The 26051-nt window shown below is 36.4% G+C and overlaps 1 protein-coding gene across 1 annotated transcript in view; it reads right to left on the bottom strand.

Moving 5' to 3' along the window:
- The window catches only part of LOC105385239 (paired mesoderm homeobox protein 2B), a 36545-nt gene extending 26613 nt beyond the window's left edge, over positions 1 to 9932 (bottom strand). The window contains exons 1-2 of the mRNA XM_011555587.3: positions 9716 to 9932; positions 345 to 541 (exon numbers count right to left, since the gene is read on the bottom strand). Coding sequence (XP_011553889.3) covers positions 345 to 541; positions 9716 to 9932 — 414 coding nt within the window. The remainder of the gene's footprint in view (positions 1 to 344; positions 542 to 9715) is intronic.
- Positions 9933 to 26051: the final 16119 nt, after the last annotated feature.

The raw sequence follows: 26051 nt of genomic DNA, 5'->3' as shown, positions 1-26051 counted from the left end.
AATACTGAATGCTGAATGCATGTTTTACACTCTAATAACCTAAAGCACCCAACATATTATTATATAGTTATTTCTGTAGTTTAATTTACAAGGCCTGTTAGACTGTAAGTATATTGTAAATAAAATAAACGCACTGGGCATGCTGAAAAACAGCGTCGATCGAAATCAATTTTTCCGTCGACTTATGCTGAGCATGTCACCATTTGCCAAAAGAAAAAAATAATCTCTTTGAAGTACTTATTTTAACTAAAATAGTATAATGTAATTATAATGTAGAATAAGTTATGTAGTTAGGTCATTTTTATTTTGGCAATAAAGCATATTTTACTTTTACTTTTACATACCTGCACTCTTGCCTCAGTCAGATCAATCTTCATGGCGATTTCTTCCCTGGTGTAGATATCGGGGTAGTGCGTCTCCTGGAAGGCTCTCTCCAGCTCCTTCAGCTGCGCCGACGTGAAGGTGGTCCTGATGCGGCGCTGCTTCCGCTTCTCAGTGAGCGAGCCTTCGTGCCCCCCGTATACTTTGTAGGGGAGGCCGGCTGTGGATGGAGAGGAGGGGGGTTAATTTGGGGATGGTGTAATTATGGGAATGATATTTGATTTCGATTCTGAACGCACAAATTATAATTTTATTCCTGTCGAAAACTTAAGTAAATTCTTTTTTCAAATTATGCGTCTGTGACAGTTTCAGTATATCTCATTTTCCAAACGTTTGACTGCGTAAAATTAAATCTTGTGCTTTTAGAATCGACATCACGGTAAGGTGATTATTTTGGGTTCGAAGAACTTGATAATTTACTTTGTCGTCTCATTGAATTATCCGTCATACAACCGTAAAACATAAGTTTACTTCTAATGTCTGGGGATCATAACTCCACATTCAGAGGTATTAAAAATCCTCTATATAAATCTTAATAGATAATCGCTGAAAACCATCACCAAGCTATAAGAATCATTCTATAAATAATAATTCATCAAGTTAATTCCAGAAAATACAGCTATAATAAGTATTATACAGTGATCGACAACTTGTTATAACTCGAAGCTATTTATACCGAAACTAACTTATCTACCCACCAACAGCCAATGTCAAAAGCCTGGCACATTTTTCCCCAATACCCCATGTAGGCTCTGTAGGTATAGAACCTCCCCTCGCCTCGCCCCAAGCACGTGCGGGTTCGATCCCCGGCCGGTACCTACGTAGGTACATCAGGAGGTAGGTAGAACGGGCCGTTTTTAATCCGTTAATGTGCTGTTATGTGGTGCCAGTTTTTTCTGTGTTGTAATTTTATGGTGTGCTGTTTTCTTTGGAGTTGTTACTTGAGGTTGTATTATGATTGGAATTGACAAAGGAGAATGGCGAATTCTCTATGGCGCCATGACCCAGAGCGGCCATTGATGAAACATACACTGATGTGTAGTCCGTGACTACAGCATATACTGGTATTAATTTTATTATTATGAGGCATGGGAGAACGAAGATATAGGTGCTGAAAGATCAAGTCTTTCTACTGTACTAGATGTTACCCTCGAGTTAAAAATTGATTTTAAAAGTGTTCCCGTGGGAATTCCTGGATAAAAAGTATTTTATGTTACTTCGGGATAACGGGAACTTGAATAGAATGAAATAATTTTTGAAATTGGTCTCTTTATAAAAATAGGTTTCTGAGTGTGAAATGTGCAAAAATAATTATGATATTATTTGCATAAATAAAATCATGTAATACATTCTGTGATGCGCTATGTATTGGGAATCCCATGATTTAGATTATAAAACTTATTTGTGCTTGTACCATTCATCAAAATCTTATTTAACGAAAAAAAAATCTTTAATTAATTTACTTTTGAACCCTAATATCTCAAGAACCCCATGGTTTAGATTTTTTAAAATATTTTTCCCTGATAGTAGACATTTTTATCAATAACTTAAAATAGGTTTGGTTAGTGGCTGCTAACTTATGCAAAGCGGGTCAGGTTTCGCCATTCTTCTTTATTGGTCGGATATTAGGTTAATGAAATTACGATTGTACCATCCGAGTTTTAAAATACAAAATATAGCTTATGAAATAATAATATAGTTTTTATATAAAACTGACAAAGTTTATAAGAAATATATACACCCATATGTCAATGGACTATTGAATTGTAGTTATCGAATCCCGGTGACCAGAGTCAATTAAGCGAATAATTGAGTTTATTAATTAAGTAATTAAAGTAATTTTCAGTAAATTACCAGCACAACCTCATACATCAGAGCTCGTCTATAAATAGCCACGTAGTAGCTACAGCTACGAGCGTTCGTAGCGCGGCGTAGCGCGTAGCATATCGATCGTAGCGGCTCGTAGCTCGTAGCCGGAACTCTTTTTGTTTCCGTTTCCGCTCCTTCATTATTACTGTAAGGAGGTTTGGCTGAGATGGCCAAACATTGTTCTCGTAGTTTTTGTCTTATTTTTGTCGATGTAAGCTGCTGTAGTGTTGTAAATGTGATGTTTTAACGTTATTGTTATTTGGTTATTCGTTTAAATACAATGTATGTATACGTATAATTTATAAATACTGTTATTTTACGGCTTACTGTGTCATGCATAGCATTAAATAAATAATACATATTTCCTATCATTTTCATAAAGGTAATATTTAATACTGGTAGACTTAATGAAGATTCTACAACAACAACAAAAATATGCCCTATAATCTGTATTGTGCCGATTACTCGACACGCTATTCCAGAAACATCAACTCATCCTAAGCCTGCGCGACATCTCCAAACCGCACATCCTAATCCACAGCGACTTAACCCTGCAATGCACCCGTCACAACGGCTAACCCTGCGGCGGCCGCGGTCCGGGCGGCCGCATGCGTTGCGACAATTATCTCAAATGAAGCCGAATTAATCGGGCCTCCTTGGTCGCGCTGCGGTCTCATTTGCATTATTAATAGAGCCTCCCCCCCCTCCCCACCCCCTTCTGCCCCCTCCAGTGGCTAATGAAGAGCATCGCAAGATGTTTCTGGCTGTTTAATTTGTCTTCGCGGGTCACTGATGAGCGTACTGTTATTGCTCGGGGTTTGTGCTGTTTATGATTTAGCTATGTAAAGTTGGGTTGGGTTTTCGTGTGTAAATTACTTTAGTTTTTTGTTATAAAGATAAGTAGGTACATGTTAAACAGAAACGCTTTCATGTCAGTTTCGTTTAACTATTCTTGTCGGTTTGATTTATTTAAACAAAATTTGGCCACAACAACTTAAGAACGTAAACGTATAAGCGTAAATTTCACTCAAGAAATAAATAAATATTTTGGAAATTTACTTCTTGAAACCACGGCCACTCACCCAAATACACTATTAATAATGGAAGTACAATACTAGTACTACTTAATACCTAGTAAACTACATGTAAATGAGAAGCAGCGTGCCTCCTCGCGAGGCTGAGAACACGTGTCTCTAATTAATCGTCAGAGCCCGATTAATTCACAGGTGATATGATCCGTGCTTGCCCTCCCACTTGGAGGCTGAAACCGGTTAAGAATATAGGGATAACCGCGACCGGTATAAATATAAAGTATGTATATCTTAATTCTATGCGAAGACAAGTAGGTATGTTTATTCGTAAAACAAAACATAACGGATTTCCATGTTATTGGATACAGAAAATTTATAAAACTATAAACTGCAGATAGCAATTGTTTTCAACTTGACGAGAAATACGTATGAATGAAAATAATTCCACGGGAACCGTTAATTCGAAGGTAGGAACATACAATTTAATTTAAAAGGTATGTTGGACTGAAAAACGGCGATACGGCTTGCGACCTACCACGTTAGTACAATTAATGTACCCGCTTGCGAGTCACCTCTGACTAACCCTTTGGGTATGACAGTGGTGAGCATATAATTATAAGAACCGCATTACATTTCACATCAGAATCAAACCCGTAACGTTTAATACCGGTACATAGGATATTTTCCGGTATCCCATAGCCCGCCCCTCCCGGCCCCTCCTACTGCCCCCTCTTGCCAGACGTTCAGTTAATTACTAAAACGCGAGACGGCCGGGCCCTAAAGACCCGCGTCTGTTCCTTTGCTCGGGGGACTTGCACAAGAAATAGGGGGTTGGATTTTTGTTCGGTCGATGGTTAGGTATGTTTGGTTGGTCGATTTCTGTTTGTGTTTAAGTACATAGATAAGAGATAAAATAGTTTCATGAGTGCAGGTTGCAAAACGAAGTAGATACACTCCCGGGCAATGAAAAAGTTCCATTCAGAAAATCAACAAATTACTCGTATACCTACGGAAAAAAACTTTCTAAACGACGCCTTCTGCTATATTTAAGTACATTTAATGGTGCATCAGAATATAAGAAACTAAAAACGCCAAAATTTTGTTCAAATATCAGATTAAATGTATAAAAAAATTGAGGCTATTTCGTGTCTGCATTTTGTAAGTGCAACTGTTTCTTTGCCCGTGAGTGTAATTTCCTATTTTTTTGCAGACAAGTAGACGTATTAAAGAAGCTCTTGTAAAGAACAAGGACCTATATGAATCCATCACATTTCATGCGTTTCACATACTCAAGGCTTTCGAACCGGATCACAAACCTCAAAACACAAGCACAACAACCCCCGTAGGTACATGCCGGCTACATAAACTTGTGCCTCGCATATATCATACAGTTCGCGGATTTAATCCTCAACATTTCGCGAGCTCGGTGCCCATCCATCTTATGGCGGTTCATTTTTCGAGCGTCAACCCGCCAACACGCCGGCGTCCTTAGATTAACAATATATGAACAAGACGGAGAGTCAGTGCAAAAGAAACGCCTCGAAAAATAATACCCCACTTCTACCACTGAGCTCTTATTTTGAATTATTTGATTAGAAGATATGTGAATATGTTACTTTATTCATACAATGGTTGCCATTTGTTCGAATATAAAACGGTATGAAAGTACACAAAACTCGAACAGTTTTTTTTTCTTTGTTATGTGACATACCATCTTATTCGTATATTGTTTATCTAAGCTGGCATCTATAATGTACGCTCGTCGACGCGTCCTCCGGCATATGCCGTGCGGACGAAGGGTTAACACTTAGATTGATGGCCGGAGGTATTTGTTGCTGGGTTTTAGTGTTTGCCGCTTTCAGCAACGATGAATTTGTATGGAATTAGACAAGATTTGAGAGCCATTGGGTGAGTTGGAGATAACCTAAACATCGGTTCGATCGTTGTGTCATATCGACGAAACATCAAACCGTCTCTTTATCATTAGAGAACTTCATCGTCGTTTTAAGTAGATCTGAAGGAAATGCACCACTGAAATTAGTTTAAGTGTCGGTTTTCAGTACATAGGTTCATTATGCTTAGCTAGATAACTCAACCCAGAAATTTTAAATTAACTCTATTTTTTCTTTAATTACATTTAAACTTTAGGAAATGTAACATTTTCGTAACTTAATGTCGCCTATTTGATATTCTGATTCCGGCATTATTAATAGAAGCAAAACGCAAATTGTAGCCGACAAAGCTGGTTGCGGTGCGTCAAGATTAATGAATACCCACTTTGTGTTGGGAATTTCATATCATGTTCTCTGGCTGAGCTACCGTTAGAACAAATACTATGCAGGTACTGTATGAGTATCTACATAGATACATCTTATTGGTGAAACATTAAAATATAGTCAATGTATGGATATAGTGGATTATTATAGGCCAGTAATCGTCCACTGCTGGACATAGTCTTCTCCGGAAGAGAGCCATAACATGGTATCAATCGACCTTTCTCATTTAACTTAGTACTTTATACCTCTTGCAAGAATATAATATGCAAATAGGTCAGATGTTAAACTAGAGAAAAAAACTCAGGTGTTATTTGGAAACACATCATACCAATGATAAACGCTACTTAAGTACGAGTACATTATATTCAAAATCGTACAGCTAATACCGATACGAGCCGCTAATACATTATATTTTTATTCGTACATAAGCGTGCGGCAATATTTGCGTAATGGCGGACATAAAACGAATACTCTTGACGGTAGAACGAAATACACCTTGAGAACGCTGCGTTTTCTCTGCCTAAGCCGTAAAATATATAATAGCCACTTTTATTATGGAAGCATTATTTTCATATTGTTTTTTGATTTGTATGCTAAGTTGGTAATAAAATAAACTGTGAAATAGTACATCAAGCCTTTACCTTGTGGAGTAAAAAATATTTGAATAGGGACTCTACATACGCAGACTTTATTAGATATGTGGGATTTACGATCACATGCAAATAACAAGAGTTTTCCGAACTTATCATACCAGTGTCGCCAGAATCTGTGACATGACAACGTCCCAACTAGTTACAGACTTTGTAGACTCGTCAAACATATAAAAGAATGTATTTTCTTGTGCCCGGATCGCTCTTTGTCCTGGATGCCGCAGTAACATTGTGGAGTTACGACCCGGCCCGGCTCAGCTCAACTGTGAGATATTGCCTTTTTTATGACCCACTCTACTATACTATACTGGGACAGAACAGATCACAAGATACGATAAAATATCACCCTCCAGCGTACAAATTGAATTAACCCGTCAACTTGTATGCAGCGCGAATAGGAATGGCGCTATATCGAAATGTGAATAGTTGGAGGGTCTCCGTACATTGTTACTCTCGAGATTCGCCTGATATTTATTATAAAACCTTACAGGCACATGTGCAAAGAAATTTATTATTTATTTACTACACTGCAAAGCTTAAGACGCGATTATTTTTGTATCAATTTCTAGGATATCACAGTCCATTAAAGATTTCTAGCCGCTATAAGCCTTTCAAACCCAACCCATTTACATGTATCTACTTTTACAAATCAACCAAGTCATAACATAGACTTCTGAACACCACCCACGTAAATCTTAGCGGTAATTCGTGTTATTGTACAACAATTAATACGCAACTTATAATTAATTTCCGCGTGATTAACGGGTATAATCCGGCTTACTTGAGATTACGCCGCGCCCCGCGGTGAGATATTGTGGGGGGTGGGTGCATTGTCCCCCCCAAGATTCTCGCGAGCGTCGCGTCCAATTAGGGGCGCAATCGCTCAAGCCGTGGGACGCCCCCCGCTCTTTGTTCGAGCGGTCTCCGCCCGACACTTGTTCAAATGAAAACGGTTTCACTTTAGCATTAGGTTTGGACCGAAGCAGGTTTTTCACGAATCTTACATTGATCGTCGGTTTTGGGTTTGCCCGAGGTGTTCTTGTTATGAGAATAGAACCATTTGCAGATATTTTCACGTTTAGTCTGGGATACTCTAATAAAGATATTATTATGGCCACACACATAAAGTACAAGTTCATTGTGAAAAAATTGTGTCCCACAATGCGTTTAGATGTTTTAACACCGTACAAGTGGATAACCTCCGTACAAAGATAACGATTTCCCTGTGACGTCCACTAATATTTTTGTAATCTTTTAAATTGTATGAAGTTACGTCTTCAACCAGTGGTGTAAAACGTGACACTCAGCATGCTATGGAAAGAGGTATCAAGGTTTCTGAAGTGAGTCAGGAAACTACGGTATAAAGATAAGAAAAAAAAACTATTTACACAGAAAAAATACGAAATTTGGTTTTAAAATAATCCCTTTCAAACTTAGTGGTAATGGTAAGCTAACAATGGTTTGTCTTCCTTAAACCAAGCGAGCAATAGATTTTAATACGTTTTAATGTTTGGTGAAATCAACCAAAGCTCATCTAACATTAACCATAATGATCAGAATATGTATATTTCGATTGATAACTTTAAGATTTTGAGCCGGTATATTGTTTTCCATATTTGAAAATGTTCTATCAAATTATAAACCCCAGCATTCTGAAAGAAGCCAGGAGAGTTTGAAGGCTTGTATGCATTGTCATGTTGTAAAAAACGATTTATCACTGTGTTTCACCGGTTTATAACTGATGCAGGGATAGCGTGGTTGACATATGATAGCCATTTGTAATTAAATAATTCTTTCACCTTTTTTGTAATTTTAGTAAAAACCCACTAAGGGCTGATTTTACAATAGTCGGATAAAAGTAATCTGGGGAATAATCCTGATGCTGTCGCATTTGAATGTTTGTATTAGGCAGTGACAGCAACAATTGTATTCCTCACATAACATATATTTATCTGACCATTGAAAAATCAGCCCTAAATATAAAGAACTACCTTCTTAATAAGTACTTGAATGTTTAACTGATTCCTTAATTAATCATTATGGCAATAATAAAGGCTAAAAAACATAGTTTTTGAGGTAAATCAGTAATTCTTTAAAAAAACAGATGGTCACGGTAGTTGTGCTGTGGGTCCAAAAATAAGAAACGTCACTACAATAAACCCACATTAAGTCATAACGCACAAGATAAACTGGTTATATACACTGTAAAATATATTTGATACATCGTACATACATCGTCCTTACTCTTTGAATTTTTCAGATAACCAGTTTATATTTTATGCAGACTTATACTTGGTTTACTATAATTATTATTATCACAAATTAACAAAGAATACGTCCATCATCCGTTATAAAAAGCCTGTTGTATTTATTTGTACTTTTATTCCAAAATTTACGATAGTAATCATGTTTAATCAGGCGCGGATCTAATGCTAAAAGCATTTTCTACTAGTCAACCTACCAGGAGGTTCTAAAGTTAAAGGTAGTGAAGTAATTATTTTTTGTGTATTCAGAGGTTACAACGATTGTATTGTGGTCTTCTAGTTATAAATCACTACAGTGTAAACTATAACTTCAAACCTGAACGTTCGAAGAACAGGGCTACTGCTATTATCATTTTACAATAAACTTTTTATCACCAAAAAAATTAATAGATTGAGAAACTTTTAATTATCATCATACTGATGTTCTACTGTGAACTTTATGCTAGTATGTTCTTGTCTTTTATCTACATATCTTGACCGTTAATATTCAGGAAGTGATTAGACATTCATAGGTTTCTAATCGCGATTGAAAAATTACACGGTCCGAATGTTGATACGTATTTGAGCTTTTAGTAACCTTGTGCTGTCACCTAAGCGCAATGGTTTGATTCTGCAAGATATTTTTGAAAACCCGGCTGAAGCCGCTTATAAGTGTAAGAACTTCGAAGCGCTACGCGTTTTGCTACGAAATGTTTGCGACGGGAAATTCGTAGCGCCTTGCCTACGCCGTCTCGTAGCCGCGTAGCAGGAAGCGTAGCTTCACTGGTGGTTATGTGTTTTTTCTTTGATAAATACATTAAAAAAAACATTTATGTGAATAGGTACTTTAAAAATATAATAATGGTTTGCCACCTGTATCACTTTTTTGAAAATAATAGGGCTTTTTATGGGAAATCCTTATAATGCGATTTAAACTTACGAAAAATAACGACGGTAAAATATACTTTAGGTTTTTGACCTTTACCTACCCCAACAGAGATATTGAATATACATGTTTGTATTTATTATTAAGCTGTTCGTTATTTTTATCTCTTCTGTTACACTAGTGCCAATTTCTCCATAGTCGGTTATCTAACCGACAGGGATTGATTTATAAATTAAACGTCATCTCCATATAAAATTCATTTTAGATGTGTCCAAATTCAACCACTACTCCCTGGTTATGCTTTAACCGACTATGAAGAAATTGGCACTTAGAATTACAGACTGACGAGTTTTGCCCTAACACGGATCATAATACTCACGTTGCAAGTTCATAGCCGGCGGGAATATATGGTGGTTCCTCATAGCGGCGTCCTGCCGAGGCGCGCACTGCGGCGGCGGCGCCTGGTAGCGGCCCTGGTAGCGGTACGCCTGCGACATCTGCCCGCACGACGCCAGCTCGCCCCACGCCAGCTCGCCACCGCCCAGGCAGCCCGCGTCGAAGCCGCCGCCCGCCCCGCTCAGGTAGCCGTACTCCATTGCAACGATGGCGGTTGACGGGTTAAGAGATGGTTGGATGGATGTGGTGGTTTAAGGGTTAAGGCCTCATTGGTCTTTTCTGGTCACTAAGGTTTTCGTAGGTTAAATTGAAATTTAAATAGGGTTGTCAATAAAAGTGTGAGCGTGCCACTGGCCCGCGCCGCGCGGGGCGCCCGCGTCTTCTAAACTCGTAGCCTGACGCGATAACGCGATATCGAATTATGCCGATTACGGATCGGTCGCGCGGCAGAGGTCTGAGCGGTCGCCCCACTTGAAATCGAATGATAAGCCTAATTCAATAAGGGCACCGTCGAGATAGGGGCGGCGCTCGCACCCCCTACCCCCGGCCAATGGGCACACCCCACTCGCCGGCGCCGCGCTCCCATTGGTCCGCGGCCACCCCTGCCCCCCGCGGCGGAGGGGCGCGTGTCACGACACTTGTCTACTTTTCTTTTCGCCGACTCTTCCTTTGTCATTGAGGAAAATAAAAAAGTTGTAATTAACGATCCAGGTAGCTAATGAATGGCTATAGGCACTGGGCCGCTTTCTCAGAAATTTCGAGCGAGAATGTTGAGAGTTGTGCGATTAATGAGCTAACTTTAATTGAGTGGTTTAATTAAGTGGGGGCGAATTATGATTATGTATTTCAAAGATCGATGCTCTACATTTCATTTTATGCTCATTATAAGTACACCAAGTTCAATTTAGATTAATAAAATTAGACTATCCCATGGGTAGGTAGGAAGTTAACTAACAAACTGATTTAATCTCCATTTACGTACACCGTTGAGAATGGAAAATTCCCCGAAGATGCGCGTTCTCAAAATATTACATTCATGCTGCTGAAATTTTCACAAACTCATATTAATTGAACGAAAAACGTAAAAAGCTACATTTTCGTTCATTGCTTTGAACTTCAGGGCCTGCATAATTTATTTTATGCTGGATACTTTCAAGTTACTCAAGTAGCTATCTTTAACAGATTATTAAATTAACTTTTGTTACTTTTGAATAGACTCAATACAACTTCATAATGAAAATATTTATCGCAACATCGAACTACTCGTTACTAACATATTCTTATTAAAATTATAGATTTTCTAATCAGACACCATGAATTCTTACATATACAGGTATTCGGTATACTAAGCTGAAATCAGAATTTCAAAATTCGCGAAAAAACGTCATTCTCAATAACTTCTCAATAATAAAAAAGTCACGTGACCAATAAAGTTTCTATGGAAAATGATATATTTTTTTCGCGAATTTCTAAATTCTGTTTTAATTTTCGGCCTTAGATATAACATGCTGCACATGTATTAGTATACCCTTTTTGCAACACTCTGTATATGTATATGAGTACCTAAAATCAAATACTATACGACATGACGACTTGACGACAAGACGTATGCGACATGAATTTTTCCAAATAGATACTTATTTGAATTAGTTTTTTCCATATTCCAACCAAACCAAATCCAAAACCAGCCAGTCTCAATGGCAGCAAAACCGCATTCGAAAATTAAAAACCAATTCGAAAAAGTTTCGCACCGCTCGCAATAAAACCTCTATGGTGCTGCGTCGGGGGACGCGGGGACCGCGGGGGACGCGGGGTGCGTCGTGAGAACGCGACGCGTTTCACAACAATATTGAAATTACGATATCAGAATGTTGCCCTGGGGAGCGCCGCGCCTGTCGCCTGCCTGCGAAGATAGTAATTAATGTTTTGATTTGTTTTTATTGCGCGTTTTATGGTTCTAGATGATAAATTTATTATATACCTACCTAGTTTTTTTTAAGCCCTCTAAAGTACAAACAAGCACCTGTAGAAGGAGGTTAAGGACAAAAGCCAAAATTTAAAGGCAAAGGTATAGTGTCTGACATAATTTCCGTGTCCTTACTACTTACCTACTGCTTCCTATGGCATCGAAAGAGATACCTGAAATTTTACAGGATCTAATTACATATTGTGTGAAGTAGAGTAAACTGATTTACATCTATAAACGAGATCTACACTTACTTTTCAAAAGTTTAATCAAGGAAAAAGAAAATAATGACTCGCCATTCCTTTTTTCACTCAGAAATCCCTGAAAAAGGTGGGTAAGGAATGAAACTCATCTCATAATGCGAATAGCTGGTATTTATATTGGCGACAGGGAAGACGAAAACAAGACGTCGGTCCAGTATTCAGAAACCCTAGACGAATATATGGCACTTTTCACCAAAATGACGTAGTTACAGTACGACTGTACGACATACCTAATCTCATTTAAAGTATACAAAGTTGAAAACGTCTGAAAATTAGGAAAAAATCTTTGCGATTATATTTTATTATCTATTTATTATTGGTTATATATATATATATATATATATATTAGTATATGACTTAACATTAGTTTTTCTATGTGTCGGTTTTAATTGAACAATATTTAATCTGTTTATCATATTTTTGTAAAACTTGAAAAAGGATAGTATGCGTAACTACAAACACAGCTCGTTGGAGCAAGTGACTACAAACAAATATTCTTAAAAAAAAACCGCAACAACATCGCTTTGCCTTCCAGAATAACACCTCAGAGGGCTTGAAATATGTGATCACTTAGCGACCTGCAATCAAACCAGCGACGAAAGAACTCGCGACCAACTGTAGTGTTTCACTCTTGTTCGCGTTTTTAAAACGATATCCAGAATAGGAGTGTTTTTGTATTGTTTGTTTACCTTCACTTATTTACGCTAGTGCGTGTACATTAGGGTGGAGCGTAATATTTTTTTTTACATATCACTTACTGAATAGCACTAGAAAGTTGCAATACCGTCTTATCTACGGGGAAAAAATAATAAAAAAATATTGGTACCTACTTTTAGTCCCCTACCGCCTCTTGAATATTTGAAAAAATCATTGAATCGTCCTATTTTAAATATATAACTTTAAAAAAAACTACGTTACTTTTATTGTTTTTTTCGACTTATCTTTATTGTTTTTACAATTTTCATATATAATAGATACATTTATAGACAAACGTAATAAAAAATAATAATATATGCGACGTCAAAGGGACGAAAAATTACAATAAAAAAATCAAACTTCTTCTTTTAACGCCTTCTCGAATCTGCAGCCATTCTGAATTAGTAGGTATAACTTTATTGTACATAAAACACGTAAATAACATTTTAGACTTAAAATCTATAATTCAATAAGGGCGATCTTATCGCTAAAAGCGATCTCTTCCAGGAATTAATTTAACCGCAACCCAGTACATCTAAAACTCTCGATGGTGCGCCGATACTACCAATACCGTATCAGTCAAATAGACTATTGGGGATTACATCTAACGAGTACAGTGGTGGGACAGTATCCTCGGCCAATCCTCGACCAATGAACGGCTAGCAAGTGATCGAGTGCTCGGCCGAGGACACTGACTCGCCATTGTACTCGTTAGGTGTAATCGACCCGAGCAGTCACAGTTTGTGACCGCTATGGCACCTCGGATCGATTGGCAGCAGCAGTTGCAAGTGCAGTACTACAAGATGTCGGTCTGATTACTTCAGAACATGCTGAAAACGTCGTAGATCGAAGCAAAGTTAGAAGAGCTAGAAAACGAGTGCGTGATGACATTCAAAGGCAAGAGTATTCTTCTGAAGTCAGTGGACTCGATGGCCGAAAAAACAAGACGCTAGTGATTCAAAAGCGAGGTCAACGTTTTCACAAAACGATTTTTACATTAGAGCACATCCTTAATAGTGGAGCCAGAATCACTGTTCTTAGGCCATTTAACTACGTTGTGTGGTACAGGAAAAGTTATAGCTGATTCTATACATTCGTATTTTACTAAGAGTTCCATTGATTTCACCAAGTTGTCGGGTGTGACGGTACAGCTACAAACACTGGCTGGAAAAGTGGCGTAATTCGATTGATCCAATTAAAGTTAGGTAGACCACTACAATGGTTCATTTGCCAACTGCACGCGATCGAATTGCCCCTTCGGTTGTAAGATGGAGCTACCAGTGGCCCTCAACTATATTCTGGCGTAATAGGACAAGCTTTGGAAAACTGTTAAAATCTGTCTGTCACGGCGTTTGCTCCTATTATATTCCATCTAACGTGCCTCTTTCACCGACTGAAACTGAAAATACTCTAAGTACAGATCAGAAGTAAATGGGTGAAGCAGTCAGCAGCGGTTCATGTCCTCAGGATTTATGCCAAGTCCTGGAAAAATGGCCCCATTCACGTTGGTTAACAAACCCTAATAGAGTTAATTAAACTCGCAGAATATGTTGTGAAAGTGTATGCTGCAGTATGGTTTTATGTAAAGAAGGATAGCTCGTTTAAACAAGGACCAACTCACGTCTACAGATTAATTGAATTATCTAGATGTTTCAGCTCTGATGTGAAACAGATTATTGACCCAGTCATACAAAGAAATGCATTTTTTGCGCTTCCTGAAAACCTTCTACTAGCGATGCTGTTCGACAACCGACCACATATAAGGGAATTGGGATTAAAACGAATTATCGCGACCAGGAAGAACTCGAAACCAGGGATAAGAATATATAAAGTACCAAAGTTAAACTTTGAGGCCCATTATACTGACATGATGTGTGTGAATCGCAAATAACATCTCCTCCAATCCTACAGGCTGCAGCGATAGCCAATTGAGCGACCTGATTGGATCAAGGATTGCTTTAAGGTCTACAAAAATACTAATGAATAACTTACGAAATTTCCATGATTTTCCTCCTTTTTTTGCTATTGTTTATGATTATAATTATATGTTATTTTTAAAAAAAGGTTTAGGTTTACAAAATTAATGTTTTATTGTCATATTTACGGTAAAATATTTCCAAGATGTTAATTGTCGTTACGTTCTTTCAATATTCAAAGATGTACCAATTTTACCAAAACTACTCAAACTTTGAGCTGAGGTAGGGGACTGAAAACTATAAAAAAATGATTTAAAAAATATATAATTAGGTATAATTCAACCAAATGCAACTTTCCGCAGGTATTCACAATCGATCCAACGAACTTTTTTTTTCTTCATACAATGACGCTCCACCCTAGTGTACATGTGGCTTTATTGAAGGAATTTCCTTTAGTTTTTCTTCTACTAACATACAGGTGATATCTACATTGTAAGTATACGTTATTGAGACTCTTGATAATGATGCTGATTTGTTCCTATATGTGTACAAAAAAATTACCTCGTAATTTAATAGCATTGAATGACAAATCCTAATCGAAACTTAAAACCCATGTAAGAGATTTTAGTTATTAATCCTTGACGGAAAAAGAGTAATTAGTACATCCAATTTTATTGAATTGTAATACAATATAATATATTCAAACAAATACCTGCTGTTCAGTTCTTGAACCTGGACTGACCTTGACTGTTTCAACGGTCAGCATGACGAACCACTGATCCACCTAAGTCCCTCAGGTTTCGTCGAGTAGCGTAAAATCTTTACGCAAAAGGTATTTGAATAATTCCGTAGCCCTTAAAATAACAAAACAAATACACGGCAGTCCGAGTTACAACACAATTGAATTATCCCTTCGCGCTGTTTGTATAAATACAAAAATAAACACACCTACTTAGTGAACGTTTGCTTTAGGGACTTTGTCTACAGCCGGCGGTGCCAGGTTTTACAACTAGGTATACGGTGAAGGAAAACATCGTGAGGAAACCTACATATCTCGATTCTAGATATTAATATTTTACCGCTTAGGCATAACAAACACTCATTCCAAAACGGCGATACGGTTCGCGACCTATCACGTGAGAACAAAATGTATAGCGAGAAGCGAGTGATTCGCTCCTTATACAGTGCGAGAATCATACAGAAAGATTTCATACAAACTGCGGTGTACCTCCAATTTGAATTAGTAAGAGTCAAAATATTCGTGACTAGCACACTGAAACACATTTGGTAGAGGCTCAAGGGTCAAGACAAACGACTGCCTTAGGGGAAACATAGGTACATTCTTATATATGACCAACAAAAGACATAATTTAAACTTCTTCCAGAATCAATCGCTAACTCGGTCTCCCTGGGAAAGAGTCTTTACACCTTGACTTTTGATGCAGACCTTGGGTATGACGTAAAGTTATGTAAAACAAAGCAGCCGGCTGGAAAATGGAAGATCAGGTATAATATAACTCATATTTGACCTTGACAATTGGACAAATACCAAAAACAAACGTAGCCAGAGTCGCCAGACACGAAAGTTGCCTTCTATTTTTAGATCTCGCCAAATAATTCCACGTAAAACAGTCTTAACAGAATCGAATTATTGTGTTGTTTTTGACCGTGAAAATGAGAAGAAGCTTGAAAGAATGAAGTTGAGCCAGGTGAACTTGAAGGTAAGGTGCCATCTTTCTTTTTTTCAGTTCAAATCAACGAATCAAACAGATTCACGATAAGAATAACATGCATTTGGTTACGAAAACTACTTATGATACTTACATAACAGTTTTCATTAGTTAATTATCTGTATTCAGCCTGTTTATTTCAGCCTCTGTCCATTTTCTGTCATCATCGTTTCTTGATTTCTATGATACTTTATATGTTATTGCTGTAGTAGTGCCCAATAGTTGTTAACTATCAAAACTCACGTCTCACACTCGTGAGGCGCATAGGAGGAGCGTTTTGAATGAAGCAACATTGATTGGCTACATAACGTAAATGTTATATTTTGCCAAGATTTAACTTTTTTGTGGCCTCAGAATTTTTGTTTGATACTCCTACTACTGCTAAATGCATAATCATCGAAGGCAAGGCTCATCTATGCAATTTACCATACACGATTGTTTATATTTACCATCCTAACATCCTACAAAATAAAACTCCACGCACTCAACCCAGTAAACCGCAATATCCGAAATCAAATGTCATTTTCTTAACCCCTCAGCGGTGGCGTGCTTTCCTTAACCCCGCGACCGACGGCGCGGCGGCGTGTGTGCAGCGGTTATTAGATTAGGCGACGTGCGACGGACGCCCGTAAAGGATACATTATCAAATTAGACAGGGTTGCGCGACACACGAATGGAGAGGCGAAATGGTGCCGTATACGTGTTTTTTCTAAGGAATTTGGGTTATTGACTGGAGTATTCTTTGTTGCTGATTTTTGTAGTATGATAAGTAATCAAATAAAAATAATGCATAAGCACCAACATATTATGTAGGTATCTTTCAGGGGGGTTTCCGAGTAAGCCGCCTAGGGAAAATCAAGATTATCAGTAGTATACTTAAGTAACTAGGTAAAATTCAATATTGTATAGCATTTACCTAACAACACTCTAACTAATACGTAAAAAAAACATATTTCTAATCAACATCAACTTCTCATTTCGCCTGCTCGAAATTTCAACAACAAAGGGTGATTGAAATTTTACAACTTGGAATGATTGATGTATTCCAGGTTTTTAAATAAGGTGTTGTATTTAAACAAGTGTAGAGGTAGCTATAATAAATATTGAGTTGAAGATGTCAGCGGCGGCGTCAGGAGCACTGTTTGTAATCATGACAATGGCGGTAGGGACGCTAGGGCAGTACGGTATCTTGCAGAAAAGGTGTATCAGTTTATATTGTTATTGTTGGGAGAAATCTTACAGCTACAATTTCAGCAATATGGCGTCAGAGTTAAAGGGCGCATTTTGGATCGTGCGTGGTATTGACAATGTTTTCCAGCTTTTTAGCCTAGCTAGGAACCAGTCGTACCATACTTAACACCCTTTTTCGATACTAGAACCGGCATAATCATCTTCTATCACCAGGTGGTAAGTATCTTCAGACATCCCGCATGTATCGACATGACTGTTTAGCCTGAGCAGCTATCGTACCACCATCGACCCTGTCAAACATCAGTCAGAACTATACAAGTTTCCTCCGAGTGAAAGCTAAGAAGGTAGTAAATCCTATAACCAGCAAATTTTTACAGTGTATGTAGCTACCTCACTCTCCACATTCCTCCTTCTGGTTCCACGCTCATCAATCATGGTCGCAGGTGCAACCCCGCGCCCCGCGCCCCGCCCCCGCATGTACCCTAGCATCGGCCTATTGGGTTTTTTATGTACACGGATAGGTATTAATGTCTGGTGGATATGTTTTGTTCAGTCCGGTAGGGTTGAATAGAACGAAGCAGTAGACAGGACGATGTCATCCTAACTAATATTATAAATGCGAAAGTAACTATGTCTGTCTGCCTGTTACTCTTTCACGCGAAAACTACAGATCTGATTTAAATGAAATTTGGTATACCTATAGATAGTCTTGAGAAAGAACATAGGGTACTTTCCACAGGAAAACTTTTTCAGGCGAAGCGAAGCTCGCGGGAAAAGCTGGTATTATATAATATACGGTTTGAAAAACAGTGTTGTGTCTTCTTCCTATAAGTATTAAATAGTTACTGAAAATAAAACGTTTTACAGAAAATATGTACTGAAAAATATGTAAACTTGGGTTACTTGGGTATTTTACTTTACCGATCGAAAGGGTCAATTGCGACTCATCGCAATCAAGTAACATCCCATTTGTCCTAAAATAATGGCTGGCTGGAAGAAATTGCTTTCTGGCAATAATGCTGCCTTGTATAACTTCTAAGTATAATGTTTTTTTTTCATTTGTTACTATCCAATAAAGCATTTATTAATAAAATACTTACTTATTGGTTTCTAATTAAGTAGGTACATATGTACTTCAATTAGTACGTATAGAAATAACTTACACTAAACACTCATAGCATTCGTACACCTACTACTAACCTATACCTATCTACGCGACTAGCTACAGAGCTGTACCTCGGAGTGGGTGTCGGAGGGCGATACGCGCTGGAGCTCAGAACAAACACCCGGCAGGACCTCCGCAAACCCGGCGCGAAAAACCCAAGATCCCTCCAGTGTTGCCACACGTCTAGCGTATACGTCGTTTAGGGGTATTATTGGTACACCTATTTATTTATTTCACTCCATACGTAGTCATAATATTCACTCATAATCATAATAATAATGGTTAGTTTACCTGTTCATATCCAGGGAATCTTTATTGGTCACATGATTTTGAGGGGCACGAAATCGACGTACGTATCATCTGTTCAAAAATTCAAAAAAAATTCAAAAATTGTTTATTTACGTTAACCAAAAATATGCTTAAATGCTAGTTGCTGAAGCCTCCTTTTAAGTATTACAAACACCTGTGCCAGGAGACTCCGCTCTTCCTATAGATACTTATTTTGTACGCATATACAGGTTCTAGTTTTATCACATTAACAATTTTGCTATGAATTTACTAACAATTAAATACTAAAAACAAAATTCTAAAAGGCAGGTTATTTAATGATAGGTACATAAATAACAAAAATAACAAAATTAAGGATTTTTTTAGTGTGTACAAAGTGTGCAAGTCTATATAGTTTCGTGTTTGTGTATATATATATATATATATATATATATATATATATATATATATATATATATATATAAGTATGTATGTACATAAATATGTATGTGTGTGTGTGTGTGTGTGTGTGTGTGTTCATAAACTTTCGGCCCACCCTAAGCGGTCAGCGATCCTCTTATCACTCACTAACAAGATAAGAAGAAGGGGAAGAAGTAGGAAGTATGGGAATCACCAAACCAAAATTTGTTCCGAATCACAAGCTGAGCCCTTTCGCCTTAAGTATACCATTTTTGCAATACCCTGAACATTTTAATAAATAAATTAAAAAAAAAAAAAAAAAAAAACACACACTCACGCCTTGTACTAATGTACTCCCTTGCGGGGTAGGCAGAGGTGCATTGCTGCACCCACTTTTCGCCAGAGTGTTCTGTTAGTCCCAATGTAATAGGGGGCGGGCCTATTGCCATTTTACGGGCACATCCAAGACCCGAGAACAAATATCTGTGTTTAAACAAATATCTGCCCCAGCCGGGAATCGAACCCGGGACCTTCGGCTCAGTAGTCAGGGTCACTAACCACTACGCCATTCGGTCGTCTAAATAAATAAATACCTACTATTATATACCATTTTACTACCGCGAAAATCTCTCCCAACCCTGGCAACCCCGTCAGGTCGGGGGTCGGCAAACACGCCTCGTCCTCATTAGTTGTCCAAACACGGCGCCCCGCGGCCACTTTGACGACCCGTCGGGCGTGGGACGCCCCCGGCCCAAACACTGCGGTCGTACGACACGGTCTGAGGAGCTCGTGTTTAGTTAGCTTGTCAACACGTGTAGGTACGGGTTATCGGCTGTTTATTATGCCTTGAGAGGTTAGGTTTGCGTAGCGTATGGAGTATAGAGAATTTGGGTTATCTCGGTTATTTTTTTATGTATAGTAATTTGAGCTGTAAATGTACATATAGAACTGGAGTTTAGGGACTGCAGTTTCATGCAAGTAAATATGTCAAAATTCTATTTGATAAAAAAACTGTGATTAGATTTCTTAAGATTGATGAAACAAGTTGCTTTGACGGACGACCCCCCATATATTTTCTTAATTAACTCACCAATAAAATGTATAAATTCACCACATACCATGAAGCTAGGGCAAACTTATAACAATAACACTTGAAAAGCTGAAAATACTAGAATAGAATAGAATAGAATAGAATAGAATAGAATAGAATAGAATAGAATAGAATAGAATAGAATAGAATAGAATAGAATAGAATAGAATAGAATAGAATAGAATAGAATAGAATAGAATAGAATAGAATAGAATAGAATAGAATAGAATAGAATAGAATAGAATAGAATAGAATAGAATAGAATAGAATAGAATAGAATAGAATAGAATAGAATAGAATAGAATAGAATAGAATAGAATAGAATAGAATAGAATAGAATAGAATAGAATAGAATAGAATAGAATAGAATAGAATAGAATAGAATAGAATAGAATAGAATAGAATAGAATAGAATAGAATAGAATAGAATAGAATAGAATAGAATAGAATAGAATAGAATAGAATAGAATAGAATAGAATAGAATAGAATAGAATAGAATAGAATAGAATAGAATAGAATAGAATAGAATAGAATAGAATAGAACAGAATAGAACAGAATAGAACAGAATAGAACAGAATAGAACAGAATAGAATAGAATAGAATAGAATAGAATAGAATAGAATAGAATAGAATAGAATAGAATAGAATAGAATAGAATAGAATAGAATAGAATAGAATAGAATAGAATAGAATAGAATAGAATAGAATAGAATAGAATAGAATAGAATAGAATAGAATACTACTTTATTGACTAAACAGAACACAAATAACAATTTATAATACAGTGAATACAACGCAATAGGCAGCCTTATCGCTAAAAGCGATCTCTTCCAGGCAACCTTTGGGTGGAGGAGAGACTAAAAGAATAAATGAGGAAGGTGTACAAATGATGTAGTAAACATTCAGTTTTAATAATAAATACTTAAATACATACATACATAATATACTCAAAGATAGAGGAAATAGTTACAAAGATTATATAATATAGAGGTACTAAAGCAAGATGGAGGAAAGATAATGTTCTTTTACCTGTTTTTTGAATGCTATATCTGTCTTCGCAAAACGGATATTAACAGGTAATGCATTCCAAAGTCTTATAGCAGTAACCGTAAATGAGGTACTGTAAAATTCAGTATATGCTACTTACATACGCTCCTTGGGCATTGGAAACTTTCAAATATCGAATGAGATTCATGAGTGAAAAATACTGTACTTAAATATTTTAGTAAGTAGAAACTTACAGAGTACTACCCATCATACTCAATGAGTAACCAATATGAGTAAAATATTATACCTACTAGCGACATCTATACTTAAATTTATAAAACTATTCTAAGCTTGAAATAGCTTGAAATTAAATTAAGGGCGTCTTGCACAACAAAGTTAATCAAAATTAAATAGTTTGCCTCTTGCTCTGACATTATACTGTCAGAGCAAGAGGTCATAGATATAAATATGTTTAACTTTGTTATGCAAGTCACCCTAAGTACTTAAGTTTAAAACTTGTTTAAGTAATATTTTAAGGGGGGGGGGGAGATTTTATAAGGCATAAATGAATAGGCTAGTCTCAGTATGATAGGTAAGTACTTTTTTTATTTGTGAATTTCACTAATCAAAGTATGGAAATAAAAAATATATATAAGAATAAAATTATGAAAACTGAACTAAAAGATAAAATTTTACAAATTCAAAGTAACGTAACGCGTCCATATTCCGAGGTAAATCACAACATTTGAAAGTAAGTAAGAAAAATAAGCATTTGTAACCATCAATATTGATGTGAAACATTGTCTTCTGTAAGAATATACGTTAAATTTTATATTTCTTAACACAGATTCATTGATAACACATTTATTATACTTAAAAAAATATAATTTATTACACATGTCGATTTACCCTAATACCGAGATTACCGAGGTAGGATTATGGTTTCTTCCATATACCGAGGTAGCCTGTTCCATATTCCGAGTTACTCCTGTCAGTGGCTCCATGAGTGTGGCCATGAACGTAAGGAAATTACAATCGAAAATATTGATATACTTTATTAACCTTAAAGTACTCCAAATAAATTTAATTATTCTAAATAGTAGTTGAAAATAATGAAAAGAATTAAATACTCTCCATTTATATTGGTTTTCGTGATAATTTCTATTATTTATGTAACATTTTCATAATTCATTATTACAACTGGTAACATTGGCTAGAAAAAATATGTATAATGCTTCTATGATGTTCTATGGACTTTTCCAAGCGATTAAAAAAAATAGAGTAGAGATGGGGTAAATTGATGAAATAGTGACAGTAATCGAATATAATCGATTAAGTATTGAAATCGAATGATTTAAACATTTTTTACTATAGTTTTTACCTAAGTAGGTAAGGTCTAAATTTTTTCCACGATATTTTATGTTCTTAATACTTAAATGTTAAATAGTTGATGATACGTAATAAAAGTAGGTTGTAAGGGATGAGGAAAAGTATCGAAAACTTACAAAAGCACAAATACCTTATCAGTACTAATCCGATGAGTACCAAATGTATTTACCATAAACGAATATGATTTTAATAAAAGTATCTACCCAGGAATCGATCCAGCATCGATTATTTTTTCATTCAAGCATAGGTCGGAAGCAAGGAACATTGCACTAGGTACATCTCTATGGCGCATGCGCGCTGGACTGGAGGCGCGCCGGCGCCATGTTCAATTTTCCGCCGAAAAGTTTGCCGCTATTCTTTGAAAGTATTTTTGTTAAGTCTTCACATTAGAAAACAAACATGTTTTATTAAATTATTATGTTTGTATTTGCAATATGCAATTGGAAAATCGATAAGGTAAGCTTGTGTGCGAATTATTTTAGGAAATTACGTAAAATGGAAATATTTTTATGTTTTTATCAGAAATTTGGCATCAGTTTAGTTACTAACCTAGGTTTTTGTTTCTAGCGTTTTCGTTTCTAAACTCTAAAGTTTTGTGAAAATGGGTACCTACTTATAAGGATAAGCTTAATTCTGTCAACTATCCATACAATTTACCTATTTACTTTATTTTTCAGTGACAACAACAAGAAAATGAAATAAATCAACCAGACCCATAAACCAAACATGAAATGCAGTATACCAGGACATTCATTTATCTGGGAATTCTGGAATATCAATATTACAACAGGCCATCAGACCACGAAGTAGAAGGATAATGGAAATAAAATACAGAAATGAAATTAGGCAATTGTGTATATAAGTGTTATAAAAACTCAACCGTCGTGTGTGTTATTTTATTCACCCAAATAAAGTTTTACGTCTACAAATTTCTTTCTTTCTTCTTTTATAAAGTAATAAGTAGTACCTAGTAGTAGTTTCGTAAAGTCAGGCATATCTATCCAGACCCCTTTTAAATTTAGGAAGAAAGTCGCTGATTCATCTTGATTTTATGGTTTGATGACGGCATCGGATGACACTGCGAAGGTGTGATGTAGAGTCATATTCCGATTTCCGAGGTACCTACCTATGTAAAATGTTATACTCCATATTAGGGGTTCAGCAAGTATTTTAATAATCCATATTTCGAGTTATCAAATTATCGATTTAGAAACAACATAGATATGTTACTCAAATCATACATAAAATATTGGTAAAAATATGTATCACTTACGTTAATACCGATAAAATAACACTGTTTTTTATCATTTCAAATATACATACTAAGTTAAGGTTTTCTAGGTAACAATGATTTTTGCTTTAACAATTATCGTGTCATATTAAGATTCCTAGAGGATATTTTGTACCGCCGAATTAGGTTATAAGCTTGTCACGTTCATCATTATTATTATGTAATCAAGCATATACTTCAAATGTTATTATTTGTAAACTTATAAGCTAAAAATCATGACATAGTATTTTTCCTTATACCGAGGGTACCTCGGAGTTAGGAACAACGTATAAAAATCAGGCCCTTATACCGAAGTATTTTGTTTTTGAGTTTAAAGGGGTTAAATTAGTTTAAAAAGAGTTAAAATTTAAATTTAATGTAAGTATAAGAATATAATAAACTAAATATAAACTATTTACAAAGTTGAACGTCGTATAAATATTAAAAAACACAATTATTAAATATGGCTGGCCTTACGTAAGCCGGGTCGCGTTTGTATGAAAAACATGGCGACGTCGCCCTCACGGCACATTACATGAGTTTTTAGTAATTTTAGGCAATTTTAAACATATTTACTACACCAAGTAGTTTCAGTTAAAGATAATGAACGATTAAATGTAATTTTAGAGTATCCAAACCTTTTAAAATGAGTAATAATCATGAAAATAAATATAACTCGAAATAAGGACGCCATTTTGAATACCGCGAAATATGGACTCTCTACCTTACGAGTATTCGCCTCAAACTTAGTCTAACTAGTCAAAGATGCCGCCTCGTATCGTTCCTGGCTCGAAAGTGCCCAACAAGCCAGCCGCATTACCGCGCTGTATCGCCAACGAAATGCGCTGAACCAGGAACGACCCAGAGCGAGCATCATGACCTTTTTAAATTTTATTTATTTACAATTAGGTTAGGCTTCATATATAATAATTGGTTGTTAATTAGTTTTAGAGCTTACTATTCCAATGTATTGTTTGTTTAAATAAAAATAAATATAAGAATGTAAAAACTGTCACGCTCTAATATTTTCTGTATTTACTCAATACTCCTTATTTTACTTCAATAGATATTACGCTTGTAAAGTTATGACATAAAACTCTAGATTAAGCTTAATTAATTTACAATAGTAGCGCTATCTACACTTAACAATCGGCAACATGAACAGCTTTTTAAAGCTCCCTCGTGTCGTGCCATAGAGCGGATATTATAGTTCATTGGTTGCGAGCTTACGAGCTTCGAGTGTAGTTCCAACATTTGAGTCCAGGTGTCACTAGTAATATAAATAGCTAACATTATTGTTTTTAGTAAAGCTTACGTACTGCCATTTACTGTCCAAAATCATGAGATTATTAAAACACTACACTACAAAGTTTATATGAAAAATGTTTTTATATGGCGAATTTTGTTTTCATTTCTGGGCTTAGATATACATATTATACATGCTGCACACGTAGGTTTCGGCTTAGTATACACTGTAGAGCCACGTGGCCAAAGTTATTTCGCAAATTTTCCAATTTTGTAAAACAATATTTATTCAGAGTTGCTCCTACACTACAGTCAGTATTTAAATTCACATGGGTTTGTCCCCACTGTCCTGTGACACTTACCTACTAGGTACTTTGTACCGCTGAGCGTCATACCTGGTAGGTAAATACTCGAAATGTAAAAAAACTATGCAAGTCTAGTGGTATATTAGGTATGTACCCCTAGAGGAGTGCTTTTAAGCTTAGAAGCTGATAAGGCTATATAGGGTTTGTCAGATGATACGCCAGTAAGATTAGCTGCAAGGTATGTCAGTCGCTGATGGCCCAAGGTGCACCGGATGGCTACGGCAGAATAGGAAACATTTAGTATGCTGTTAGCCTTTAGCTACTTCTATACACTTAACCTATGAGCATATAGGTAATGGAATTAACTATTCGTTTAAAAATAACTCAAGCCTTTACTAAAGACCTTATTTGTTGTCT

This window comes from Plutella xylostella, chromosome 13, assembly GCF_932276165.1.
Source record: "Plutella xylostella chromosome 13, ilPluXylo3.1, whole genome shotgun sequence".
NCBI classification, from domain to species: domain Eukaryota; kingdom Metazoa; phylum Arthropoda; class Insecta; order Lepidoptera; family Plutellidae; genus Plutella; species Plutella xylostella.
The sequence above is the reverse complement of the archived record's forward strand: the minus strand, read 5'-3'. Positions and strand labels throughout refer to the sequence as shown.